The 23798-nt window shown below is 47.7% G+C and overlaps 1 protein-coding gene across 2 annotated transcripts in view; it reads right to left on the reverse strand.

The window, feature by feature from the left end:
- LOC144931587 (protein Shroom3-like) overlaps positions 1-23798 on the reverse strand; it is a 65767-nt gene that overhangs the window by 6460 nt on the left and 35509 nt on the right. Inside the window, exons 2-8 of one of the 2 annotated variants that reach the window (XM_078855622.1) lie at positions 18721-18846; positions 12679-15739; positions 9866-9963; positions 7507-8367; positions 5923-6062; positions 2232-2535; positions 713-899 (exon numbers count right to left, since the gene is read on the reverse strand). In XM_078855622.1, the coding sequence (XP_078711748.1) occupies positions 713-899; positions 2232-2535; positions 5923-6062; positions 7507-8367; positions 9866-9963; positions 12679-15739; positions 18721-18846 (4777 nt within the window). Of the gene's footprint in view, positions 1-712; positions 900-2231; positions 2536-5922; positions 6159-7506; positions 8368-9865; positions 9964-12678; positions 15740-18720; positions 18847-23798 lie in introns of both variants that reach the window. The other variant, XM_078855621.1, reaches the window with a different exon arrangement.

Raw genomic sequence — 23798 nt, forward strand, 5'->3', positions numbered from 1 at the left:
CCTACGTGACTATACCGAAAGAACCAAAGAGTAATTATGTAATAGATCAGTAATCAGCCACTTAGTATGTGACTCACCTGTAAGGAATTGCAATGTGTGTTGTGTATTACTGAATAATACGCTTCCAGGCTGCGCTGAGTCTATAGCTATCACAGCGATTAAAATTATTTGAATTATTAATTTGAATTGATTCTCTAACTAGTCTTGGCCAGTAATAATTAGTTCTGCATAACACTTCAACGTTATCAAAATCAATGGAATGTCCTTGTTGGCAAGCATGCTCTGCCACTGCTGACAGCTGTGTTTAGGATAATTTAATGTTCCTTTGGTGTTCTTTTAGTCTTACGTCCCATCTGTCCATTATAACGAAACGTCGTACTCAAATTGTAAATGTTATGGATTCACTCTTCAACACACCGGTGGGCTAATGTAGTGAAATATGTATTTTGTCAACGTGACACATTTTTTACTAATTGGCCATGTTGGGTGGTGGAGGGTTGCGACACATTTATAAATAACGCGATCTAACCCAAAAACCTTCATTATGAATAATACTGGTCGCGAAAGTCTACGTGTTAAACTGAATTTTCCTCATATGCTTTACGTATTCATATTCGCAGAATTAATATTCATGCCATTCTATAGGAACTTATCCCGGTGAACATTAAAAGTTTAATGGAGTCAGAAAGAATGCTTTGCAATGTGGCGCAACCTTCATGTTGGTGATGTCCACGTCTGCTGCCTGGCTGGGAGGGGGGTTGTCATTGTCCCCAGCGCTGTTTTGGGGGCCCTCCTTGCAACACGTCTGCTCTGCAGGGACAGCTTTTGGCGTGGAGGTGTCGCAGGGCTGTGGAGATGCGCTGGACGCTCTGCTCGGGCTTGCACGATCGTACACCAGTCTGCTGGGAGACGAAATGCTCAGTGCCCTCCACAGGTTGCAGCAGAAACTAAGAGATGGAGACCACACGTTGTGAAACCCGTGTGCAATGCCGCTCCCTCCGCCTATCCCTCACTCTGATTTGTTGCAATCGCACACGCAGCGCAGACATCCAAATCCCCACGTATACTCCTCCTGAGAGAATGCCACTAGGCGTGCGAGGTGAACGTCTAACCACACGTTACTCGGATAGCTCCCATTGGCACGGTGTGCTGTACTCATGTGACACCCGCCAATCGGTCGCCACGAAACGACGCTGCGGCGGCACACCTGGAACTCGTTTGTGATGTTGCCCCGTGTGTTTACAGGGAAGGGAGTTACAATGAAAAGTCTCAGGACAACGACATCTCAAGCTGCGAGTCCTATACTCCCCGGTGTACACCCAGACCACGTAACACAGGAGGAGAGGCACCACCACGGCAGTGTCGCTTCGTCTCCTCTGCAGAGATGCGTGGGACGGATAATGCGCTCGGGAGCCTGCCAGGCCAGAGCAAGGCTCCCCAAGTACAGGGAGAATATCGGCCATTCTCATCGAGGCCAATGCTATGGTGAGGCCCTTTGCTCTACAATGTCATGGGAGTGGAGGCTTCAATGCCACTCCTACTCTCTCACAGAGATACGATATAGAGGACAGACACCTGTAATCAGCTGATAGTGGTAAAATCTTTTTTTTTTATCTAAACTTTTAATTATCCTCTTCGTGCAAATAGCTGTCTTGCCTTCTCTCATCATGTATATATTACACATTATATCGCACTTTTTGTTGCTGGTCTGCTTGGCATCTTGGGTTTTTAAGGCCTGTTCTCAGTAACCCCAATCCAATCTAACAATAGGTCTGTGTGGTGACCAATGACAAGTATTATAGCAAGAATCTCCGATAAGCATGGTTGGCTACGAACAGTGCGAAAGAAGTTATACATATATACAAATAATCACCTCACTGAGCCTCAAGACTTGCAAAAAGAAATTTGATTCATAAATGAGAAGTACGTTTCACTTTCGGAACAGTAGTGCAGTGGTTTGCACACTGCGCAATGAAACCTAGCTAAATCAGTAGCGAGTTTTATCCAAACCGGTCCTCCCTCACCACCATCACCAACACATACTGATCAACGTGGTGAAGTATGATCAAACAAATCCCATGACTGGCACGTCATGGGGAGCCCTTTGTTCAGCAGGGATTTGAGAGCGGTGCTCAAAAGGGATGAAATTAATCTTGTTTTCCTGTGTGAGTGCAACGTGAACGAGTGCTACACGTGTCTGAAGTGAGCAGTGCGCTTGATGGCGGTCCTACGTTTGTGGGGGGGGGCGGTGATTGTCCTCCTCCTCCCACTCCTCCTCCTCCTCCAGTGCTTCCTCCATCTCTGGGAAGAACTCCTCCATCATGTGTGCAGCAGCGTGTGCCTGGTGCTCGGGCAGCAGGAGGTCGGGAAATCCAACCCCTGGCTCAACTTCGGCCATGGCTTTCATGACAGCCACCAGCAGCTCCCTGGCAAGTCGCTCATCCACATCCGGCACCGGCCTAGGTCTCCTCTTCCTGGGCCGCTGTTGTGGATGTCCGGCGATCGGAGTGAGCAGGGCAGGCTGACCACGTTCTCCTGCAACAAAGCGGTAAAAGAGATCTGATTAGGAAAGGCGGATATCACCCCATGGCAATGGTAACAAATGGCATCTATAAAATCGTGTTTTTAGAGAAAGGGATTGTTATAGGATGGGTTCTGAGTTAAAAACCCATGGAATAACATTCGGAATGAATGGGCCCATTGGTGACCTGTGACTTTCCGATTACGAGCCCTATACTCTTATCAGAATCTTTATTTACACTGGACGAATCGGATGGGCTATGAAGCTCTTTTTTATAGACGTCTAGTAGGGGTAGATCAAAAAGTTAGAAAAACAAACAATATAAAAACTGATATGAGTTCAAAGTATAGTCTGTTCTGCTATAACGCTGCGTGTTTTTATTACGCGAATTGGATATAATGCGATTAATGTATTAGGGAACACATTTTTTATAACGCGGATGTGAATTGGACATAACACCATTGAGTGGACAGAATTACGTCGCGCGAATAGGCATAAGCGGATGTATGGCTGCGTAGCATCGCACAAGGCGCGATGCTCGTGAATGCTTCTAGATGCTACCCACGCTTCTTTGTTCAGCCTGCATATGCATCTCACATGTTATCGCAGACTGTGCTTTACCAAATATACTGTGTAAGACACTGTAATTATAAAAGAACACGTACAAATCAACAATAATATAACAAATTATCAAGATAAATGTTAGTCATGTTGGTGTTTTCGAAAACTTACTACCCGTCACTGTTACATTACAATTGAATCAAAGGGTATTATAACGCCATTTTTCGATAACGCTCTGTTCTTCAGGAATGCAACGACCGCGTTATTGGAGAAGAAACTGTACGAAAGGTAAGAAAGTCATGAAAACAAATAAAGTGTATAAGTACAAGAGAATAGGTTTCCCCTTTTTTCTGGCAACAAAACCAGAGGACGCCAAAAAGTATTTTGGCGTCTTCTGGTCTAACACCGTTTGAGACACCTTCTCACCAAGCTGCTTGGCGATGGTCTTGTAGCCCATTCCAGCCTTGTGTAGGTCTACAATCTTGTCCCTGACATCCTTGGAGAGCTCTTTGGTCTTGGCCATGGTGGAGAGTTTGGAATCTGATTGATTGATTGATTCCTTCTGTGAACAGGTGTCTTTTATACAGGTAACAAGCTGAGATTAGGATCACTCCCTTTAAGAGTGTGCTCCTAATCTCAGCTCGTTACCTGTATAAAATACACCTGGGAGCCAGAAATCTTTCTGATTGAGAGGGGGTCAAATTCTTATTTCCCTCATTAAAATGCAAATCAATCTATAACATTTTTGACATGCGTTTTTCTGGATTTTTTTGTTGTTATTCTCTCTCTTACTGTTCAAATAAACCTACCATTAAAATTATAGACTGATAATTTTTTTGTCAGTGGGCAAACGTACAAAATCAGCAGGGGATCAAATACTTTTTTCCCTCACTGTATGTCAGTGATAGGGGTTCTTAATGATTTCAATATGATTTAGTAGAATTAAAGTGCCTGGTTTTAACGCCTGTGTAGTGACATCGGGGATGTCACTGTATGGTGCCGGCCCGAGAGGGCCGTGGCGGGCAATGGCCCTACATCGCGGATAGCACCGGGTGGGTTGCTGTGTGAGGCCGGCTCTAGCACAGCACGGCGTGCGATGCACCGTCATCGCGTACACCCCGTAGGTGGGTGTAGTTAGTACCAGCCCTAGCGGGGCTTGGTGAGCGCTGGGATAGCGCGGGCACCACGCATAGCATGTAGTGCGGGCTCCCACCAGGGGGAGCGGGAGAGTGTCGGCCCAGGGGCAGGGTTGCCCCGGGCCATGGCACTCTGGTTGACCCCGTAGACACGTGATCTGGAGTGTCCACAGAGAAGGCCCCAGGTGGGGGGGCTAGGGGGTGATCACGTGTCCGGTGGAAAGCTCTCGAGAGGGATCGAGAGGGAGCTAGAACGCTTGAGAAGGCGGGCTGGGCCAAGGGCGGAGCGGCCCCGACCAGGGGGGATATAAGGTGGGTCCCTGGGAGGAACAGGGGTTCTTTGTTCTACAAGCTGGAAGCTCCACGTCTACAAGCTGGAAGCTCTACGAGGCATCAACACGTGGTCGGGGACCCGAGTGAGGGTCTGACCCTTCGTCGCTGTAACTCCTACGGATAGAGTAGTTAGCTGGGTGGTCACCACCCTAGGCTGTATCTGGTGAAGGGGCAGTTACCCCTTTGTGTTAACGGGTTGATGTTACAATAAAAGTGTTGCCTCTAAAGAACAACGTCTGCGACTCAGTTGGACTCACTACACCTGTGCCGAGGGCTGAACCCCTTGTGCACAGAGAGATGCACCTCCCCGAGCGCCAACGAGCCACACTCTGCCCTTGTGCTCAATCACTTCCCAGCTGGGCCACATTGCGTAGGACGAGCGAGTGGTGCGCACGCCGTCTTTGCATAGACTGAAATGACAGAGCGAATCTCGTGCGGTTTTCGCGGCGGCCTGAGCTGCCTCATTCAGATGAACAACGTTTCAATTGTCTTTATTACAAAAGCAAATTACACCCCATCCAGTTCAACTGACAAACACATCTGGATTTGATCTCATTCTGCATGAATGCAAAGGTTAGCAAAATACAAACACCTATGACAAATCAATATAAATATTGGATATGGAACCCAGAAGGTCGCAATTCCTCCTCTGATGGTTTATTCCTCCGAGCCGCTCCTTTGAGCTTCTCCTGTGATTCGGTGACATGGAGAAAGAACCCAGCATTGCTGTAGCGGCATTGTCATATACGTCACCCATCACTTCGGCACCAACAAATGCCTAAGCTCTATGGCACTATATAGGGATATTTGGCCAACACAGTTAATGATTCAAATTTCTTGGATTATTCCTCTGACATCCTGGATCTTGTCCTGATGATGTTTGGTACAGTGCCACGAAACGCTGTATATCTACTTTTTGTTTTTTCTGTAAAGTCACGTAGGTAAAAAACAAAATAAATTAAAATAAAAAAATGAAAACAACTAAATTAAATCACTTCATTTTTTCATTTTCATTTATTTAGTTTTTACCTATGTGACTTTACCGAAAAAACCAAAAAGTATGGATCCTTGCAGTCACGAAAACTTCAAATTTAGAAGCTGTATACCTAATTGATACATTAATTCGTGAAAATTGTTCTTCAACATACTGGTGCGAGCTGAACACTACAGGACAATACATGTATTTGGCTGTGTCAGGTTGTGGAGGGTACTTAATGACATACATTTGGTCAGATCACTATGTGGCCTCAACCAAAAAAAAGTATGAATCAATTCAATGAGTGTTTATACGATGTGGTAGGAAACCGAAAAAAAATCCGAAGAAAACCCACACGCCATCGGACAGAGAACGGGGAGAACATAAACACGCACCTGGCACCGCGTCGTGCGTGGCCTCGGGGACGTGTTGACAGACGGCTGACTCCCCCTGCTTGGTTGCCCCTTGCGGCTCCTTCATGGGGGTCCTAGTGCGGACAGCGGAGTCGCCGACCCCCACTTCCACAGCTCCCTCACTGGGGGGCACGGAGGAGGCAGGGTGACTGGGCGCAGGGGAGCAGACGCCAGTTTGGGACCGGCCAGTTTGCTCCCCAAAGGAAGAGGCGTTCTCCCTGAAAGACAAAGTACATTGAACCGCACGTGAATGCTTTTGCTAAGGCGACCCTTGGTTTCAGAATTACATGTTCAAACATCGTGCATGTGTACGCATATTAATGTACAGCTCGTTTGTCAATCCACTGCTGGATGAGGGCCTCTGTACACCATGCGGGCTGTGAGGGTTAGCTGACCCTACTTCACCGCAGGGTGGTGAAGGAGCTTTGGCTGCACTGCTCTCCACTGCACAATGGTTACTACACCCATCCAAGCGCTATTCAGGCCTAAACTTGCTTAGCTTCCAAGTCTCAAAGAACCAGGCACGTTCCAAGAACTTTGGTCACAGGCCAAAAACAATGAAGTGAACAGAAATCAAATTTAAATCGTCAAAATGTGGAAATTTACATAACTCTGTAAAATGTGCATCGGCCTTCCTTGAATAAAAAAAGTGACTTCCACATATGAAGAGGCAGTCAGTGCTCCTGTCATGTTTACAGCCCTAAGCGAGTAGTATAATTCCTCATTACTATGGCAGGGGACGAGTCTATCCATAACACAACCATTTTGACTTCCCTACAAAGTTGTACTAATTTTATCGACCCTGGAGGGATGATGGGCCGAGTCAACCCCAAACTAGAAATTAAATTCGTAAGCTTCTGACTGCAAGCCGCTCACTCAACCACTGAGCCACCAGGCCAGAGGAGGTGTTGAATGAGGTCTGCTCATTAACAGCCATCCTCATCATTTTACTTAAAAATTGTGCTTTTTACACCGATTCTCAAAGGAATTAACAGATTCATTAATGAAATATGCACGATTACAAACTATAATTTCATACCAGTTTTTAATTAACGACATCTATAAGCGACACTGGTGAACCAATCCACACAACCAATGGTCAGAACTGCTGCCAAAACCGCTGCCCAAGCCTCCGGGTGTGACAGCTCTGGGCTCCACCGGGGACATTCCAGTTAGAAACTGAGGACCATTAGACATCGCGTAAGCATTCATCACCTCATGCAGTCCAGCGATTATCCATGCAGCGCAAAAACATGAGCTTAGTAATACTGCATATAACACAACTACTGCCTACATAGCAATATGAATAAGATTGTAAATGTTAGCCTCGCTCGTACATCTGAATAACAACTCTGCTGATATAGGTCTTGGTGCACTCTGCATGTTGTCTTCCTGTAACCCACACAGCCACAACAATAGTGCACGAGTGAGAAAATTACCCTGGAATCGTTTTCTCAGCAGTGGAGTATCTGTGGCTTAAGTTATCTTATGGTAAATGATGCAGCTGAAAACGATGAAGGCACTCGTGTGGCATATGGGCAGTGTTGTGGACAATGCAGCACTCACAGAGATATGTGCAGAGAACCGGGAAGCTGTGGTACGGGTGGGGGGAATGCCCTCCCCACATCCATGAAAACATCATCGTCACCGTCCTCATTCTGGGAAGATGGTGTAAATGGAGAGTCTGGATTTTGAGATAACAAGATGCGAGTCTGAGAACTCCCCCCAGACGATGAGGAAGCGCTCGTGTTTTGAGACTTTAAGATCTCCGATTGCACTTGACCATGTTTAACTGCTGGCCTCCAGCCCAGGCTTTCTGGATGAGGGAGTGGAGGCCGAGGTGGAGGTGAAGGGTTCATCAGCTCTGCCTCCTCCATGAGGCTGTCCATAGGACCTGCAGCTACTGCCGATTCCGTCGGTTCTAAATCTTTAGCATCTGGACGAGCAATGTGCCCCTCTGATCTTGCGTGGCTTTTATGGCCTTCGTGTTCCACCAGCAAAACCTTGGCTTCATTTTCGAAATCCCCACGGCTCGTTTCGTCTTCAAATGCTGATAGTGACCTCGCTGGGCTCTTCTGTCCGAGGGGGGCAGCTTCTGCAACAGCAGTCGGTAAGTGATCCTGCTGAGTCTTGATTCTTGCCCTCTCTTTCGCTCTAGAAAGGACCTGGCTTGCTACTGAATTCCCGCCATCATTCCACAATGAATTACAGCTCTCCGAGCCTATGGAAGTCATGTCTGGAAATGTCCTCTCATCTCCGTGATGTTCCGGCAGCTGCTTGGACCATCGCGGGTTGTGGACACCGAAGGATCGAGCATGATCCCCGACACCTCTCGGTTGTGAGCTCCATTCGCCCTTTTCAGTGCTGCTGCTGGTGCCGCTTTGCCTGGTCCCCGAAGGCACTGGATACATTCCGAATTCCTTTTCTCTGCGTTATGTGAGAGGATGAGATGTTTGGCAGAAACAGGTGAATAAGACAGCATCGAAACACCCGAAAATATAACACGTGCAAGACACGTTAAACCAAAAAGTTTTCGTGTAAGTTTAAATCGTGTGTAGGTATGTTGAACTTCTTTCGCACCGTACATAGCCAACCGTGCTAATCAGAGGTGCAGGGGAAGGACAACAAAAACACGTCCACAGTGAATTACAATTTGAGGATGTATGAGTGTCCTGTGCTTTACATTTTAAGGTCAATTATGAAAATGATTTAATTATTTATCATCCAATGTCAATTTACATTGGTGCAGTGACAAAACTAGCCTAAGCCACCAGTGATCCAAGGGAAAAGTTGCTCTGTGAGAGTCGAGATTATGTGCCCAGCACAATCATCATCTGGCTCCGGTTCACCAACTGTGCTATGTGGATCGGCATTCCTTCACTGCAGTCGAAATTACAGCCACTGACGGACATTCCGACAGAGGCACAGAACATTGGGAGTGAGGTCGCTCCACGATCCCAGAGGAAGACAAATGTGTGTCGATGGTCATGCACACAGAGCCAGTGCTGTTTGGGGGTCCTCACTGCAACTCGTTCTACACAGGCACATTAACATGCCACACTGCCTTGATATGGCTCTTGCACATTACGGATTTTCATCGCAGATAAGAAAACAAAGGTAGTGGTGGTGGTCACTCTATGAATTAACCACTTAGTGCAGGGGAGAGGGACACTGCGCATTGGGGTCTAGAGATCCCCTCGCCAGGCTGCACCAATATATAAAAATAAATTACTGCAACGACAACACCACCGGACCACCAGTTGTGCGAGCGATGTATCAATTAAGGACATTTTTGTGGAAGTGCAGTTTCCCTCTTGCTTGAATATAAAAAAGAGGCACCACTGATGATCTACTCCGCGTCTCTACATGAGAGAGATGAGGCCAATGTTCTTCAAACTCCGAACTACGTGTTTAACATACAACGTCAAACAAGTGTGTGGCAGTACAGACATCATCAGAACACCCGAGCGAGCATGAGAAACTCATAACACAGCAAGAAACTTCACTGTAGCCGTCATGGGGCGGTGACGTGGCCCAGCGTGCACAGCTTGCTGTAGAGGTTGGCGGTACGAGCCAAGCGGCCGCCCTCGTTAGTATTACGGGTGGATTAACAAATCAATCCCACGGACCGTATGCTTCACAGTGGACGTTTTAGATATTCCCAAATAACTTAAGCCACACAGCAACAACGCCCCCTACTGCCAGTCTAATTGCCCACTAGTTGGCCGGTGCTGTGTTTACCTCACGCCAAACAGGGGACAGCTGCTACTGGGGGGTCTCATTGGCTATACTGCTGCAGGGCGGTCGAGAAGTCATGCATGGGAGGCGCGGTGTTAGAAAGAACCGATGATGATCATATATCACATGCCATCGTGAAACTGAAGTCCAAGAGTCATTTATCAAAAAAGGGATTCCTTGAGGTTACCTAGCTGGGATGGGCCCATGTTGCGTTTCATGCCCTCGGGAGGCCGGCACGAGCATGCAGCTAAATTTGGTGACACCAAGTTCCCCATCCGTCGGCTCCTGCATGACAGACCCAGCATGAGACAAGAGCAGAAAAAATACATGGCAGGGGCACTCGGCACAACACGGGTCTCAGCACAGAGCACGCGATTTTTTGCATCACACACAGCACAAAGCGTTCAACGCGCAGCACAACAGCACACGGCCAGAAACACGCATTGGCACGTCGAAAGGTTACACATATGAAATGTCTGCGTGGGCACGTGCGCAGTTGTGCGTAGTAGAGACACAGCCAAGCTAAAGACCACCGCAAGGCCTGTTCCCTAGCAAAACATTCCTAGTGGCATTCCCTGCGCCTGCCGCTTGCACCTGCGCACACTTACTGCCGCTTGATGCAGGCCGGCGAGTGCTACAAGCAAGCGCTGCAGCTGTGCTATTGACTGGCTCGCCTGCTGAAGCCACTTGTGGACATTTGTTTTCCTCCAGCGTATATGTGTGCATTTTCTTTAATTCACACTTGGTACTCAAATTAGTACCTGGTGAGGTGAGTAAACATCGCCACTCGGGAGATAAAGGCGGCCAGGCCTGGTGCTGGCAACCCACCGCCTTATGTGCCGTGCCAGCCTTCATAGGTGCTCACTAACAGCACTTGCCCCAAAAATCTGATGAGGCTATACGGGGGATATTTGTCTTTGTGTGTATGTCTGTGTGCGAGTGCCTGCATCCCTGTGTTTGGTATATGTTTGTGTCTCATGTAATTTAGAGAAGTGCCCTTATTATTAACGGGATAATGTTTACATATTTTGTAAAATAAATGTACTCATTCTGCAATTCACCGACACATGCCTTTTCACCACTGACATAATAATTTCAACTTATAATGCACGGCCGCACAGTAGAGAGAGGAGACGGCAGTCGTAAGCCAGGGTAGGGATCCTCCTCGACGGCCACAGGAAGGGCAGTTTCATAAGATTTGTGCGATCCAACAACCCTCGCTGCCTCCACAGGGCGGGAATACAGGCAACGTTGCACCACTATTGCCTGGCTAAAGTTGCCGAAATGCAAAAACCTCCTCATGATTTGGATTCTTTTCAGGGTTTTATATTTGTAAGCAGTTCATGAGCATAAAGGTAGAGGAGAATGTTAAAATTCTAATGAAGGGAAATTGCAAAAAAAAGAATTGTGATATTAAAATGAATTTCAACAAAAAATATCGGTCAATGAAAACACCAAACTAAAACTACAAGACAGCACCCAGACTTGCAGCAGCAGCCGCAACCACCCTTGAGTCAGAGTTTAAAGCCGAGTGTGCAACTTTTCTCAAACTATATGCATGTCTAGAATACCTGAATGGCACCACAAGTTTTATGGCTACAAATAAACTTGATAGCAATTGTGCACCTTCAAATGAAATGAAAATGCACACTAAATTTAGTAAAAATGTTTATAACCGTTCAATAATGGGTCAATGAGACTTGCATTATGCCTAATAAAGTGCTTCTAATGTTTGCACAACGTTAGGTGGGGGGGGGCAAGAGTCTGCGTGGGAGGCCACCAGTGTGGGCACTGGAAACAGAGCGGTGGCCCCGCGGAGCTCCTTATACTCGCTGGGGGGCGACGCGTCCACCCACACGAACGTCCACCCGGACGAGCGTCCACCCACACGAATATCCACCCAGACGAGCGTCCACCCACACGAATGTCCACCCCGACGCGCGCCCACCCCGACGTGCATCCGGCGATTACATCAGCCTCTTAGGAGCAGTGAGGCGGTGGTTTGAGTCCATTCGCCACTTGAGCAAAGGGAATCGTATCAAATGTCCCTTCACTTCATTTGGGCAAACCCAACAGAGTTTGTTTCAATACTGAGACAGGATAAGTGTAGACCATTCTCGGCCTGGCAAGAGGGAGCACTGGACGGTGCTGGGAAAGAGAAGCCAAATGCAGTCATAGCAGTTCTGTGCCCTGGGGCCACAACTTACAGCACTCTTTCTATCTCACAACATCAGTCACCTAGTGCATGTGGAAAATCAGAGACTCTCTCTCCTGTGTTGCGACTGCAGCTACGGACACCAAACCGTTGGGCATAGAACTGAACACTCCCCTAAATATGACATTTGGCTGAGGGAGTAGGCGAGTTGAAATGACTAAATCACTTCCAAGTGCATCTCAAATAGTTGTTCTTCATGGACCAAGTGAAATAAGATTCCTCACAGCAGCACAATTGCGGTAAAATGTAAAGCATGCGATCGCAAGTGTACACATAATGTGTCGCTGCGATTGCTGTGGCCTCATCAAGCGGTCAGTGCAAGTCAAAAGTTCGCAAGTGGCGCTGTCACTGCATGACAACAGCTGGGGGGCTCTCCAATGGGGGGCTCTCGAAGGCCCCCCCCCCCCACTTGAGGGCCCTCAAGAGACATTCCCATCTCTGTGAAGCCACCTGCCATGAAGTGCGTCTCGATGATTCTAAAGAGCCGATTGCTGCAATTGCGCCGGAGTCAGCAGTGGCATGAGAGACTCTTTCAAGTGAGCCGCAGCTGTCCCACACACTGCGTGGAATCCCAGTCATGCCGCAGGCCATCGCGGTAGCTTGCAATGAGCAAAGAAAATAAAACTGCGTAGAAAAAAAAACACGCAGGTACTGTCTCACCATCCTGTCCCTGTTAATCTTTTCCCAAATGTCAAATTCATGCTGGAATGCAGCCTACCACATGGTTGACCCCGAAAACAAAACCAGTGGTGAACTCGAGCCTTGCTTGCGCTTCCCCAACTCACCAGATGCATGATGCGGTCGGATGGCGAGGACCGGGAGCGGACGTGCACGGGGTGGCTGGGTCGTTCCAGCAGATCTTCTGCCGAGGGAAACTTGTCAGCCTTCCTGTTGGAGTTGGACGCGGTCATCAATTCCCCACGAGGACGAGGATGATGAGCTTTATGCTGATAGAAATAAAGTGAATCGGAGAAGCGTGATGGTTTGCTGGAGAGATTCTGCACTCCATCTTCCCTGCTATTGAGCTCCTTCAGGGCAGAGTGGTTCAAGTTCATTTCAGACATTGACATTTGCTGTGCAGTGGGTCTGTACAAGGGGCTGGGAGTGGAGTCACTTCCACTGTGGCTGCCCGACTCCAGATTGTTCGATGAATTCCTGTATTCATACGAGTTTGGCTGGTGCGTTAAGAATCTGCGAGTAGTTTCGCAAGGCGGTGCACTGAGAGGGTGAGCCTCCTTGGTAGTGGGCTTCCTCCCCGTCTTCCTCTCCATGAAGGCGGCCAGGGCGTTGTGCTGCTGTTCGCGGAGTGGCGGCCGGGAGAGCGCTGGTCTGTGTTGAAGTGCGCTGCTGCCTCCCCCGTGCTCGTGCTCCGGCCTCTTCCTGTGATCCACGCAGCTACTCCACTCATTGTCGGGATCCGTGCACGGTGCATCGATTCTGCGTACGGGTGCCAGGGCGAGTCGGGCAATCTCGTGCAGCTTCTCAGGCTCAGAGTATGAGCGTTTCTTCATCTCTGCACTCAGCTGCTTCTGGGCGTACGGATGGAACGCACGTGCACTTGTCTCCATGTCCAGTGTTTGTGGTGGCGCTGGCTTCTCCAGGCTCATTTGCTGAACCGGATGCTCCATCTTTTTGGGTTTTGGATGCGGAGTTTGTCCTGAGCTTGGAACGTGATTCCATCTAGTGGTCTTATTACAACCAGAAAAATTTGAAAGAAGCGGAGCCTGCACAGGTTTAAAGTTAAGGTCTTTGCGACTAAATGAGGTTGCTGATAATACCTTGGACTGTGCTGCCTTAATGCTCTGACTGTAAGAGCTCGTGAATGCCTCATCGCTGGCGGAAGGAATATTATTGTCTTCCCTATTGCCTTCTTTATCAATCAGCTCCACACTTCTGCTTCGGACTCCAGACAGATTCGCCTTTTGTGCCATCTCCATCGCAGCACCACCAGCCACGGCACCATGAGAATTCCTGGAATGCATATGCAGCGGTGATGGATATTTAATCGGCGATGCAAGATTATAAATAACTGCATCACTGACAGATGCGTTGCTGTAGCCCTTCGATAACAAGTGCAACATCGGGGTTTTTTCAGCACTGATGACATCTTCAGAAGAAAATGACCTCTGATTGAAAGAACCGGAACTACCAGAAAACGAGTCATCGTGCTCTTTCCAGCTTGCGTGCGCCTGCCTGTGGCCAGTTTCCAGATCTCTGCTGCTCACAGAGCTGTTGAGCTCCGAGCTGCTCTTGCTCCTGGTCCTGTCGACAGTCTTGTGCCGGGGGTGTGGGGCAGCAGCAGAGTGCGGAGTGGACGGCTCCACCGAGCGCCGACAGTAGCTGCCATCTTCTTGGCCCCTGAGCCTGTAGGCCCGGAACTGCTGCTCTGCGGGAGTGGCACATGGCCAGGCGTCTCCCGCTAGGTCCGTACGGGCCCTGCCAGCCAGCTTGCCAGGCTCGGGCACCTGCTGTGCCGTCATGCAGAAAAACCTCTCCGAATGCGCAGAGCCGAAAGCGGACTCCGCACAATCTGACCGATAGTTCACATCATTTACACTCGTCTCACTGGCCTCTCTAGTGTGCATCGAGTTCTCATAATGGAAAGGAGAGTCTGGTCCCCAATTTTCAGCGCGTCGGAGCTGTACAAAATCATTAGGTCCAATTCTGCTCATATCATTGGGTGAATGAACCCGAACGATGTTGTAAACATTGGCTGTTAGTCCAAGCGTTCCGGCCACGTCGCCGCTTCCCAGTAAACTATCAGCCGGCAGTGGCGCTGCGTTGTTGCTGTGTGATGACTTGTAGTTGCCGTTATGATCTTCTTGATGCAAAAAAGCGGCCGAAACCCCACCACTTACGATGCCTTCATTTCCAACGCACGTCCCCCCATGTCCAGCCTGTTGCCTGTTTTCCTTGTAAACGCCATTCTGTGAAACTTGTATCGCATTGTCCTCCGGTGCACACATATCCACGCGCGGAGTGTGGAACGTTTTTCTGGAGGGTCTGGCCGGTACCGCAGGCTTCGGTTTGCCGCTTCCCAGTCGGTGATCCGCTGCGTGCGCCATCACCTTCTGCTGCGCATGTGCGGCCTTACTGTCCGTGCGCTGCACATATCGGCTCTCCGTGTCCGGCTCCCCGCCGTGGGTACCGACGGGACTCACGTCCACGTCAGCGAACAACGGCCTGTTGGGCTGCACGGGCCCTGAAACGACGCGGTGGATCTGGTGCGACCACACAGCTAGCGTGGCCGGCTGTGCCGTGCCGCACAGTGGGGAGCCCCGGTCCAGGTGCCGCTTCAACCTGAGGCTGTCCCTTCGTGCCGGTGGCACCGGGGGCGACGACGCGGCCGCCTTCTGCCACCTGTTCGCTGCGGAGTGGCTCGCGAGGTCCGAGGTGGCGCTCACGCGTCGCAGGGTCCGCTCGCGGGCCGCCAGCTCGCCCGTGGGCGGCCCCTCCGGCTGGCGGGTGCAGTCCTCCCACGTGGGCGAGGACTGCGAAGGGCCCAGGAGATTTTCCGCAGATGAAAAGTGGCGGCATCCCGCGACGGGACGTAGGCCGCCGGCACAGCCCCGGCACACCCGCAAGGCCGCCGGAAGTTTGTCGGCCCCGGCGTCCGCCCCCGGCTGCGGCGTGGAGAGGGAGCTGTAGGCCGAGTCGGTGCGGCTGCGGGGCGTCCACCGCGCGGGGGACGCAACGATTTGGTCGATGCTGCCCGTGGAATGCGCGAGCGGCAAGCGCTGGGCCAGGCCCTGGGGAGAGCCACCTTCGTTGCGCCAGCGCGAAGGGCTCCCTCTGTGGTTCGGTCCCTCGTACTGCTGGGTACTGGCCTCGCTGGAACACGACTCACTGCAGGGTGAGAGACAACAGATCAATTACCACCACAAACATTACTCATTATAAGCACCTCATTATTACCTCCAGTGGGTTAACCTATGATAAATGTATTACCACTGGGCTTATGACTGTTAACCGCTATATCACTGTCAAATCAAGTAATGTCATAAGTTAGTGTGGCACGGAAGGAATATAAGCATTGCCACAGTGGTATTAGGTTTTCCTAAAGTCAATGCAAATATTTTATATTTCACTCTCTTATTTATAAAATCTAAAGATAGCACCACTGTCTGATAAATTTAATAAAACGCGAGTTGAATTTACTTATAGATGTTCTTATAAATAGAACAAAGAATCTCATTTGTCCATAATTTGCTAAATTATTAAACTGGCTGCGAGATAAGACCTGTTTCAAGGTATTGCCTCGAAGTTTCAGGGTAAATTTTCCAGGTTTCCCAGAAGACTACTGGCGAGCACAAAACATTTACTGAAATTGTGCAAAAGTGTTTGCCAAGTTTACAGTTTTCAATATGGATGCTAAAATTGCAAAAACCTAAATATTAAGGGACATTTGTCAATGGTTATTTTTTCTTACAGAACCACGCACAGAAAACACGCATGGGCGGCCTACATAGGTCTCGTCATGCCTACGAGGGCAGCGTGGGCCGTGAGCCAGCCGACGGCGCTCTAAATATGACCTGGCTTCTCATATCGAGGTGAGCGCACGGTTTCTCAAATCTCCCACTGCGTCTGCCATCACTCTCGCATCTTCCCACAGGCTTCCCAACCCATTCCCAACATTCCCCCATTATCATCCCTTAGTTTACTCTAAGTTACTCCATGTTAGTTCACTCCGTGTTACTCCGTGCTGGTTCGGCTGTGGTGAATCCCTTCACTTAGAATTTTGGTCAGAGAGCAAGAGTGCATTTACGATTACCCGAACAAGCGGGTTTTGGTTTATGCTTGCAATGGTCTCAAATTTTGTCTGATGCAGAATCACATTTAATGTATAGAAAAGCTCCAAAGCGACCAGCTGAATTCACGAGACTCATTAATTAGTGAACATCATAAATTAGTGAATAGGGGTATTTCGTTGCACATGTCACCCTACGCTGAGTTTTCCCATTGTCCACAGGTGCTTGCCAGGCTGTGGCTGCTGGAGCTCAGCGTTGATGACTTTACAAAATGGCACGTGGCGGAGATGTGGCGGAGATGTCTCCACAGAGGTCGCGCGCCCTCATGCACTCTCTCTCTTGTCTACCATGGGCAACTGCCATTTCCATGGCAACTACCATTGAAACCATAATTGGAATGTAGAAAAAGCTGTGTTTTGCTTAGATATCAACAAACAGATGCTGCTTAATTAAATATTAATGGATTACTTACACTTAATATCGTCCATTGACATATTACCAGAGGTGGGACAAAGTCATTGTTATGCAAGTCCAAGTCGAGTCGCAAGTCATCAAATTCATGACTCGAGTCTGACTCGAGTCCAAGTCACATGACTCGAGTCCACATCTCATAGGTGGGACAAAGTCATTGTTATGCAAGTCCAAGTCGAGTCGCAAGTCATCAAATTCATGACTCGAGTCTGACTCGAGTCCAAGTCACATGACTCGAGTCCACACCTCTGCATATTACCCAAAAACCCGCAAACCACCATGCATTTCTGCTGTGTTCAATGTGAGTTGTGGTCCCACACTGTTCACGTACGTCTTGCCTTTTACTTTAAGCCACCCAGTTGCATCTGTTTAATAGTACACATGTTGTTGATGAGAATGAAGTTGAAACCACTTCAAGGTGTGCCTGTTTTAAAAACTGTGACTAGGAAACATTGGTCCAGAAAACCTGTTCATTGAGGGGCTTGACAAAGTTTCATCCCGCTCAAGAAACAGTCCTAAAATCTGTATTCTTTGGGTTTTTCGGTAAAGTCACGTATATAGGTTCAAAGAAAATAACAAAAAACAACAAACAAACACAAAACCTATCAACGTGACTTTACCAAAAGACCCAAAGAATATGAATTCCTGCAGTCACGAAAGCTTTAAGTCAAGATTTAGTCCTAAAATCGTTTATAATTCATCTGTTTGCAATCTGCCAAAGCAGTTCCCAGTGCATGTTGAATGCCTACTAATTGAATGCTGTGTAAACTGTGGAGCAAAATATTGCAAATTAAATCACCTTTGATCAATGTTCTTTTTGGATTTTTATCAAATTTAGCAGACATTCCAAATACAAAAGAGGCTCCTACACTTCGATCCCTGCTTCAACAACATGGGGGCACAATCCAGGATCACATGCACCGTCTTTCACCAATGCCATCACGTGTATACCGGGGCCACTCTGGGGACATCACACTGCCCCACACGGTTAGAGCCACTGCTGGTACCACGAGGGACCATCCCAGGTTCGTAGGGACTATCCCAGTCAAAGGGATGTGCCTCTTGGAATGTGCGGCAGCACGCAAGGGGGACACTCTGGCCGAGAGCGGCACCTAGGGAGCAAAACTAAAAAAAAAATATTCTACCAGGTAAGGCCGACTGAGCTATGTAGCTCTTTATTAGATGCCATCTGGCCACAAATGATAGCTCAACAAAGTGGATTATCACGTGAAATGTATAGCAGCCAAATACTCTAAACACATGTTTCTAAATGTGGAGGGAAAAACCAGAGGACGTGGAGAAAAAGCCACGCGACCACGGAGAGAACATGCAAACTCCAAATATACAGGCGCCAGTGTCGGGATCAAACTCATGGCCTCCTGCATACCAGGCGAGGGAGTAAACATCTTGCCACTGCACGACCCTGGGACTGGAGAAAAACTGTGTGTGCAGAGGGTTGACCTGTGTGGTCTGTTCCTCAGGTTGGGCCTTGCTCTCAATCGACCAACTTCAATCCGCTGATGGCAAGCAATTTATATTTCCAGAGAAATTACATTTCTCTCTCCCTCTCGGTGTCTCATGTCTATGGGAGTGAGAGTGCCGGCTTGCCTGGAGTAGGAGTTGGAGTGCTGGTGGACGCGCAGAAGCCGAGACGTGGGGTGGCTGCTGCCTGCTTGCTCCGGCCATGGCCGGCCCACGTGCCACGAAACCGGTGTCGCCTCTGACTCGGCCCTCCTGTCAATAAACACGACGACGCTCCTTTCATTACCGGCCTGTTCTTCAAGGATCAAACCTCGCATCGTACAGCCACTTCTGATGCTGGAGCGACGTAGGCCGAGTGAAACATTCACACCCTGTGCATTGTCTTTGAATACTGCAGATCCATCGTAGAAAATGTTATATTCTATAGTTGTTTGAGTGTCTGGCTCAATTCTCACAATCTAACCACTGTCATACAAACCATTACGATTAAATACAAAATCAAGTTAGGTACATTTTTCGGAAAGAAATTATATTTATTGTTATAAGAAAAATCATATTTCTGTTGTCAGCACAGATCACAGCTGTAAATCATATGCACCAATTCATGTTACAACTCTATTTGGGTGCGACTGCACGTGTGTCACAGTAGAATAACGATGAAAATTTATTTTTTAATAAAGGCTGCAGAAACCTCAAACAAATAGGCCCATTCTAGAGTTTTCGTGACTGCAAGGATCCATACTCTTTGGTTCTTTCGGTAAAGTCATGTAGGAGAAAATAAAATAAAAATCACGATGTTTCGAGCGCAACACAAGCGTCTGTCATCAGGTGGGAACAACCACAGCGACAAAACAATCGCTGAAGTATGCCCAGTTTTACAGTCGGTCTTGCGCTCTTAAATAAGAGGCATTCAAACTTGGGCCGAATTTGTGCTCTGTAGAGCAGCTGTTACAATTGTCACAGGCTTCGGCACAGAAACTAAAACCAAGCTTCAAAACGGAGAATGCTTCTCCATTAAAGACGCCTCATGAACATGGGACAAAATAACATTTCTTCTCATTCAACGACAATCCCCTCTCAATAAGCTGTCAATAATAATCAGAAGCCATCGCTTGGACAGTCCGAGAGCAAATGTTGAAATCATCTTCTTCCTCACACTTGTCCGATATTGTTAACACGTGATTTGTGCAATAAGTTTTACATTCAAGCGGTTTCAGCTGACAAAAGAATACATTTTCCAAAAAAATAAAGGCGTGAAGATAAACGGTGAGAATGTTTACCATCTCAGATGCGCCTATAACATGGTCATTATAACAACAGGAAATTAACAAATGAAATGATTTCATAACAAGGCAAGACAAAGGTGATGTACAAGTTACGCTAATCAAAGAGAATCATTATTGGAGGGACTCGACTGGACAGCACAGCAGACGATGTGAACTTTGGACAGCTGTTGAAGGTGAATCGCAATCAAAATGATCAAATAAAGAGGCAAACGAGAGCAAGATGAAGGTGCTTTTGGAAAGAAAGAATTCGAGCATGAAACGTAAAGCAGCAATTGGGCGTCCAATAATTTTTGTAATCCAGGTCTCCATTGATAGAGAGAATTAGAGTCTCTGCAGGTTCTCGTACCTAATCATAAATTAAGCACTTTGACTACAGAAATGTACGTGATTATTATACTGTGAGGAAAGGATATCAGCATCACCCATGCACATCTAAAATGTCGGCTCTGTGATGAATTTACACTGGTCACGGCACGAGCTAATTTCTAAATCATTCTACAAGATTGTCCATAAGGGGCTGTCCATAAATGACGTCACGCGATTTTGGACGATTTTTTACCCCCCACCATCGTCACACGGCGTCACAAAAAGTCAGACCCCCCCTCACATGACGACACAAAGCTCTGCCACCCCCCCCCCAAAAAAATAAAAAAAATGCTTCAAATCGCTTTAAACTATTGTCATTGTAGTGCGTATTTAATGTGGCGCTGCACTCTGATGTTGTAGGAGAAAACATTAAAAAGTATATTTAATTAAGTAGAACGTGTTGTCTATATTTATTTAAAGTTGCGCATTTTGATGTGACGCCACATTTCTTAGACCCCCCTCTCGTCACACATCGTCACAAATGTCTGACCCCCCCCCTCCTAGGTGCGTGACGTCATTTATGGATGGCCCCTAGAGGGTTTTTTTTGGGCAAGATCGCGTAAAGATATAAATGTGTCGTTAAAACCCGCCACCACCCGACACAGCCAACTAGTAAGGGTTGTCACGTAAACAGAACGTGACAATTTGTCACTAGTACAGCACTAGTGTATAGTAGTGTAATAGTGTAGTGTATAGTGTAGTGTGTAGTAGTGTAGTATAGAGTGTAGTGTATAGTAGTGTATTGTCGTGTCGTGTATAGTGTAGTATATAGTGTAGTGTATAGTTATATAGTATAGTGTAGTGTATAGTAGTGTAGTATACTAGTACAGCACGCCGGTGTGTTGGAGAGCCAAGCCACAACATTTACAATCTGAGTACGACGTTTCGCCAGTAATTACAACTTGCTTCATCAGGCGACAGCCAGATTTATGGGGAAGTCTGTTTCGTTCCTTATATCGAGGCGTAGATGTGGTGGCCACGCTTCTGTGCTCTTGCACAAAGTGGGGGGGGGATTACTGAGGCAACGTACATGATGCATGTGCAATATGCGAGCCCTTTGATCTTATCCTTCCTGTCTATTGTGTTAAAATAGCCATACCAACGGTAATCCCTATTAAAGCATGCTGCCCTTTATAGGAATGCATTTAAATAATGTGTTATTTGATGGTTCGCTTCCACGTAACACTAAGGCCATCTATCCCAAAATAAAAACCTCTATGGATGATATTGGTCGCGAAAGCCCGTGTTAAACTGACTCTACAACATTGGCCAAAACAATTACCACGCAACATGTCTTACAGATACAGCAGCAACTCCTCTCCGTAGAGATGCCGTTACGTTATGTAAAGAAAATCGCTGAAGGGAAACTACCGAAACAATACCGCGCAAACGAGACGCAGAGATCAGTGACGCCGCGCCTCGTGAATATTGTAGCCACGCCAGGAGCCGACACCACCACTCACTGCTGCTGCTGCAGGTGAAGGCCATGCGAGCCGATACCCGCATGGTCGTTCAAGTGTGCACGTCCCGATATCCCGGGGGCTTGTCGATAAAGCAACACAGCCTCAACTTGGTTACACGCGGGGAGTTTATTCGTGATAAAGATGTACTTTCTTTCATGGGCGGAACCTGCTAATTTATTACCTGCACTCTCCATATGGATTGTAATTTAACCTGTTATTATACATCGCAGGGAGCTGTCATTGTAGGCAGGTGGCTGAGGCAGCAGGGCAGGCGAAACAGGGCAGCCGCCTCCTTGAAGGGCGACGTTGAATCATGTTCATGCCCAGAGGCCGTGACACACGTGGGAAATCTGAGGCAATCATCGGCTGCAATTGTCACCGACAACTTTGGGAACTTGCAATGGCAATGGCACAGTGATGGATCTGCGGTTAGCCAATTAAAATAGGTCGTTGAAAAGTGAATGTCTAATGACCAATGATGGGTCCGCAGAGCACATGACCCAAAACAGTCACGTGATCTGTAATAGGATTGGAAAAGCACTCAGCCTTTGGCTATTATGCTAAAAATGAAGTCACCATCAAAATCAAACAAGCAAATGTGACTGTCAGGCAGTCGCACGGAGATAGACAACGGCCTACTGGTTTTGCTCTGATATAGGACAGTGTGGACGTGGGGACTCCACATGTGTTCCTAGAGGCAGACTTTGCAGCAGTGAGCATTGGTGACTGCTATAATCACGTGCTGAACTAAGTTTTCACACAAAATCAAGGTTTAAATTAAAATTAAGTTCTGCACATTACAAAATGTTATGTACAGGATAATGACATAACTTTTAAATATTAACCCCCTTTGTCAACCCACTGCTGGATGAAAGGTTGTTTGACCATACTTCACCACGCAGCCACATCAGGTAGGGTAAAGCGGAGAGGGGGCCCAGCCTCTGATGTTTGCAGAGGCTGGGAATCAAAGTCAAGTCTCCAGGTCCATAGCACAGTTCGCTCACCATTGCACCCCTGTGAACTACCTTGCCAAGTATACAGGAGGCTGTGGGTTCGATTCCAACCATGACACCTGTATATTTGGAGCTTGCTTGTTCTCCCCGTGGTCACGTAGATTTTAGGTTTTTCCCTCCACACTTAGAAACATGCGTTGGAGAGTATTTGTCTGCTCTACATTTCCACATAAGCCACTTTGTTGAGCTATCATTGATGGCCAGTGGCTTCTGAAAAAGAGCTGCTTCGCTAAGTGGGCCTTACCTGGTATAATAATAAAAATTAAATAGTTTTTTTAATAGAATAGGAGACAATGGCACCATAAGCCAGGCAATGTATAAAATGGTGAAAGTTTAGAAGGGCAAGAGCATTGAGTCGGAACCACAGTAATACGCTAAAATATAATTTGATAAGTGGTATATATCGCGAGCTTAGGCAACACACGTAGCTGCGAGAGAAGTAATGCACAGATCGCCAGGTATTCCACCGCCACTGTTTGACTACTGCCACTGGGACTGTGAACTCGTGCAGGGGTCAGAGCCTGTGAAGGGCGCTCGTGCCCTCGTCGGTGCTGGCATGCATACCTGGTGCGGTGTTGCTGCAGACATCGAATCAAACTGTGCGCGACTGTTTGCTTTTCAACAGACAGGCAGGAGAAACAACGCGAACGTACACACCCTCATGCATGGCGACCACCTAATCACAATGGTCAACACTGCTCAAGTCTCTCACGGCTTCCTGTTCAAGATGTTCTTTTAAGCATCCAGAACGGAAAAGTCCAACAGCGGACCTACAGTATTGTACATCCGCTGTACTGCTGCTCGCATCACACTGATGCACAAATCCCTTCACTGCCCCCATCATTCAACAACTCTCACACTGTCCAAACCTACTGCAGGCATAACCAAATACCAAATAGCAAGCGAATGATTAATAACACCACAAGAACCCTTCAATCCAATGCAGCAAATGAAGGCAGTTCTTGTAATAATAAGGCAAGTTATACAGAACATCCCAGGGCTGAATCTCATTGGAACACGGTCGACTTTTCATGGCTTTTAGGTTGCACAAGGGAAACCATGGACATCACTTACCT

The sequence above is a fragment of the Lampetra fluviatilis genome, chromosome 4 (assembly GCF_964198595.1).
Source record: "Lampetra fluviatilis chromosome 4, kcLamFluv1.1, whole genome shotgun sequence".
NCBI classification, from domain to species: Eukaryota; Metazoa; Chordata; class Hyperoartia; order Petromyzontiformes; family Petromyzontidae; genus Lampetra; species Lampetra fluviatilis.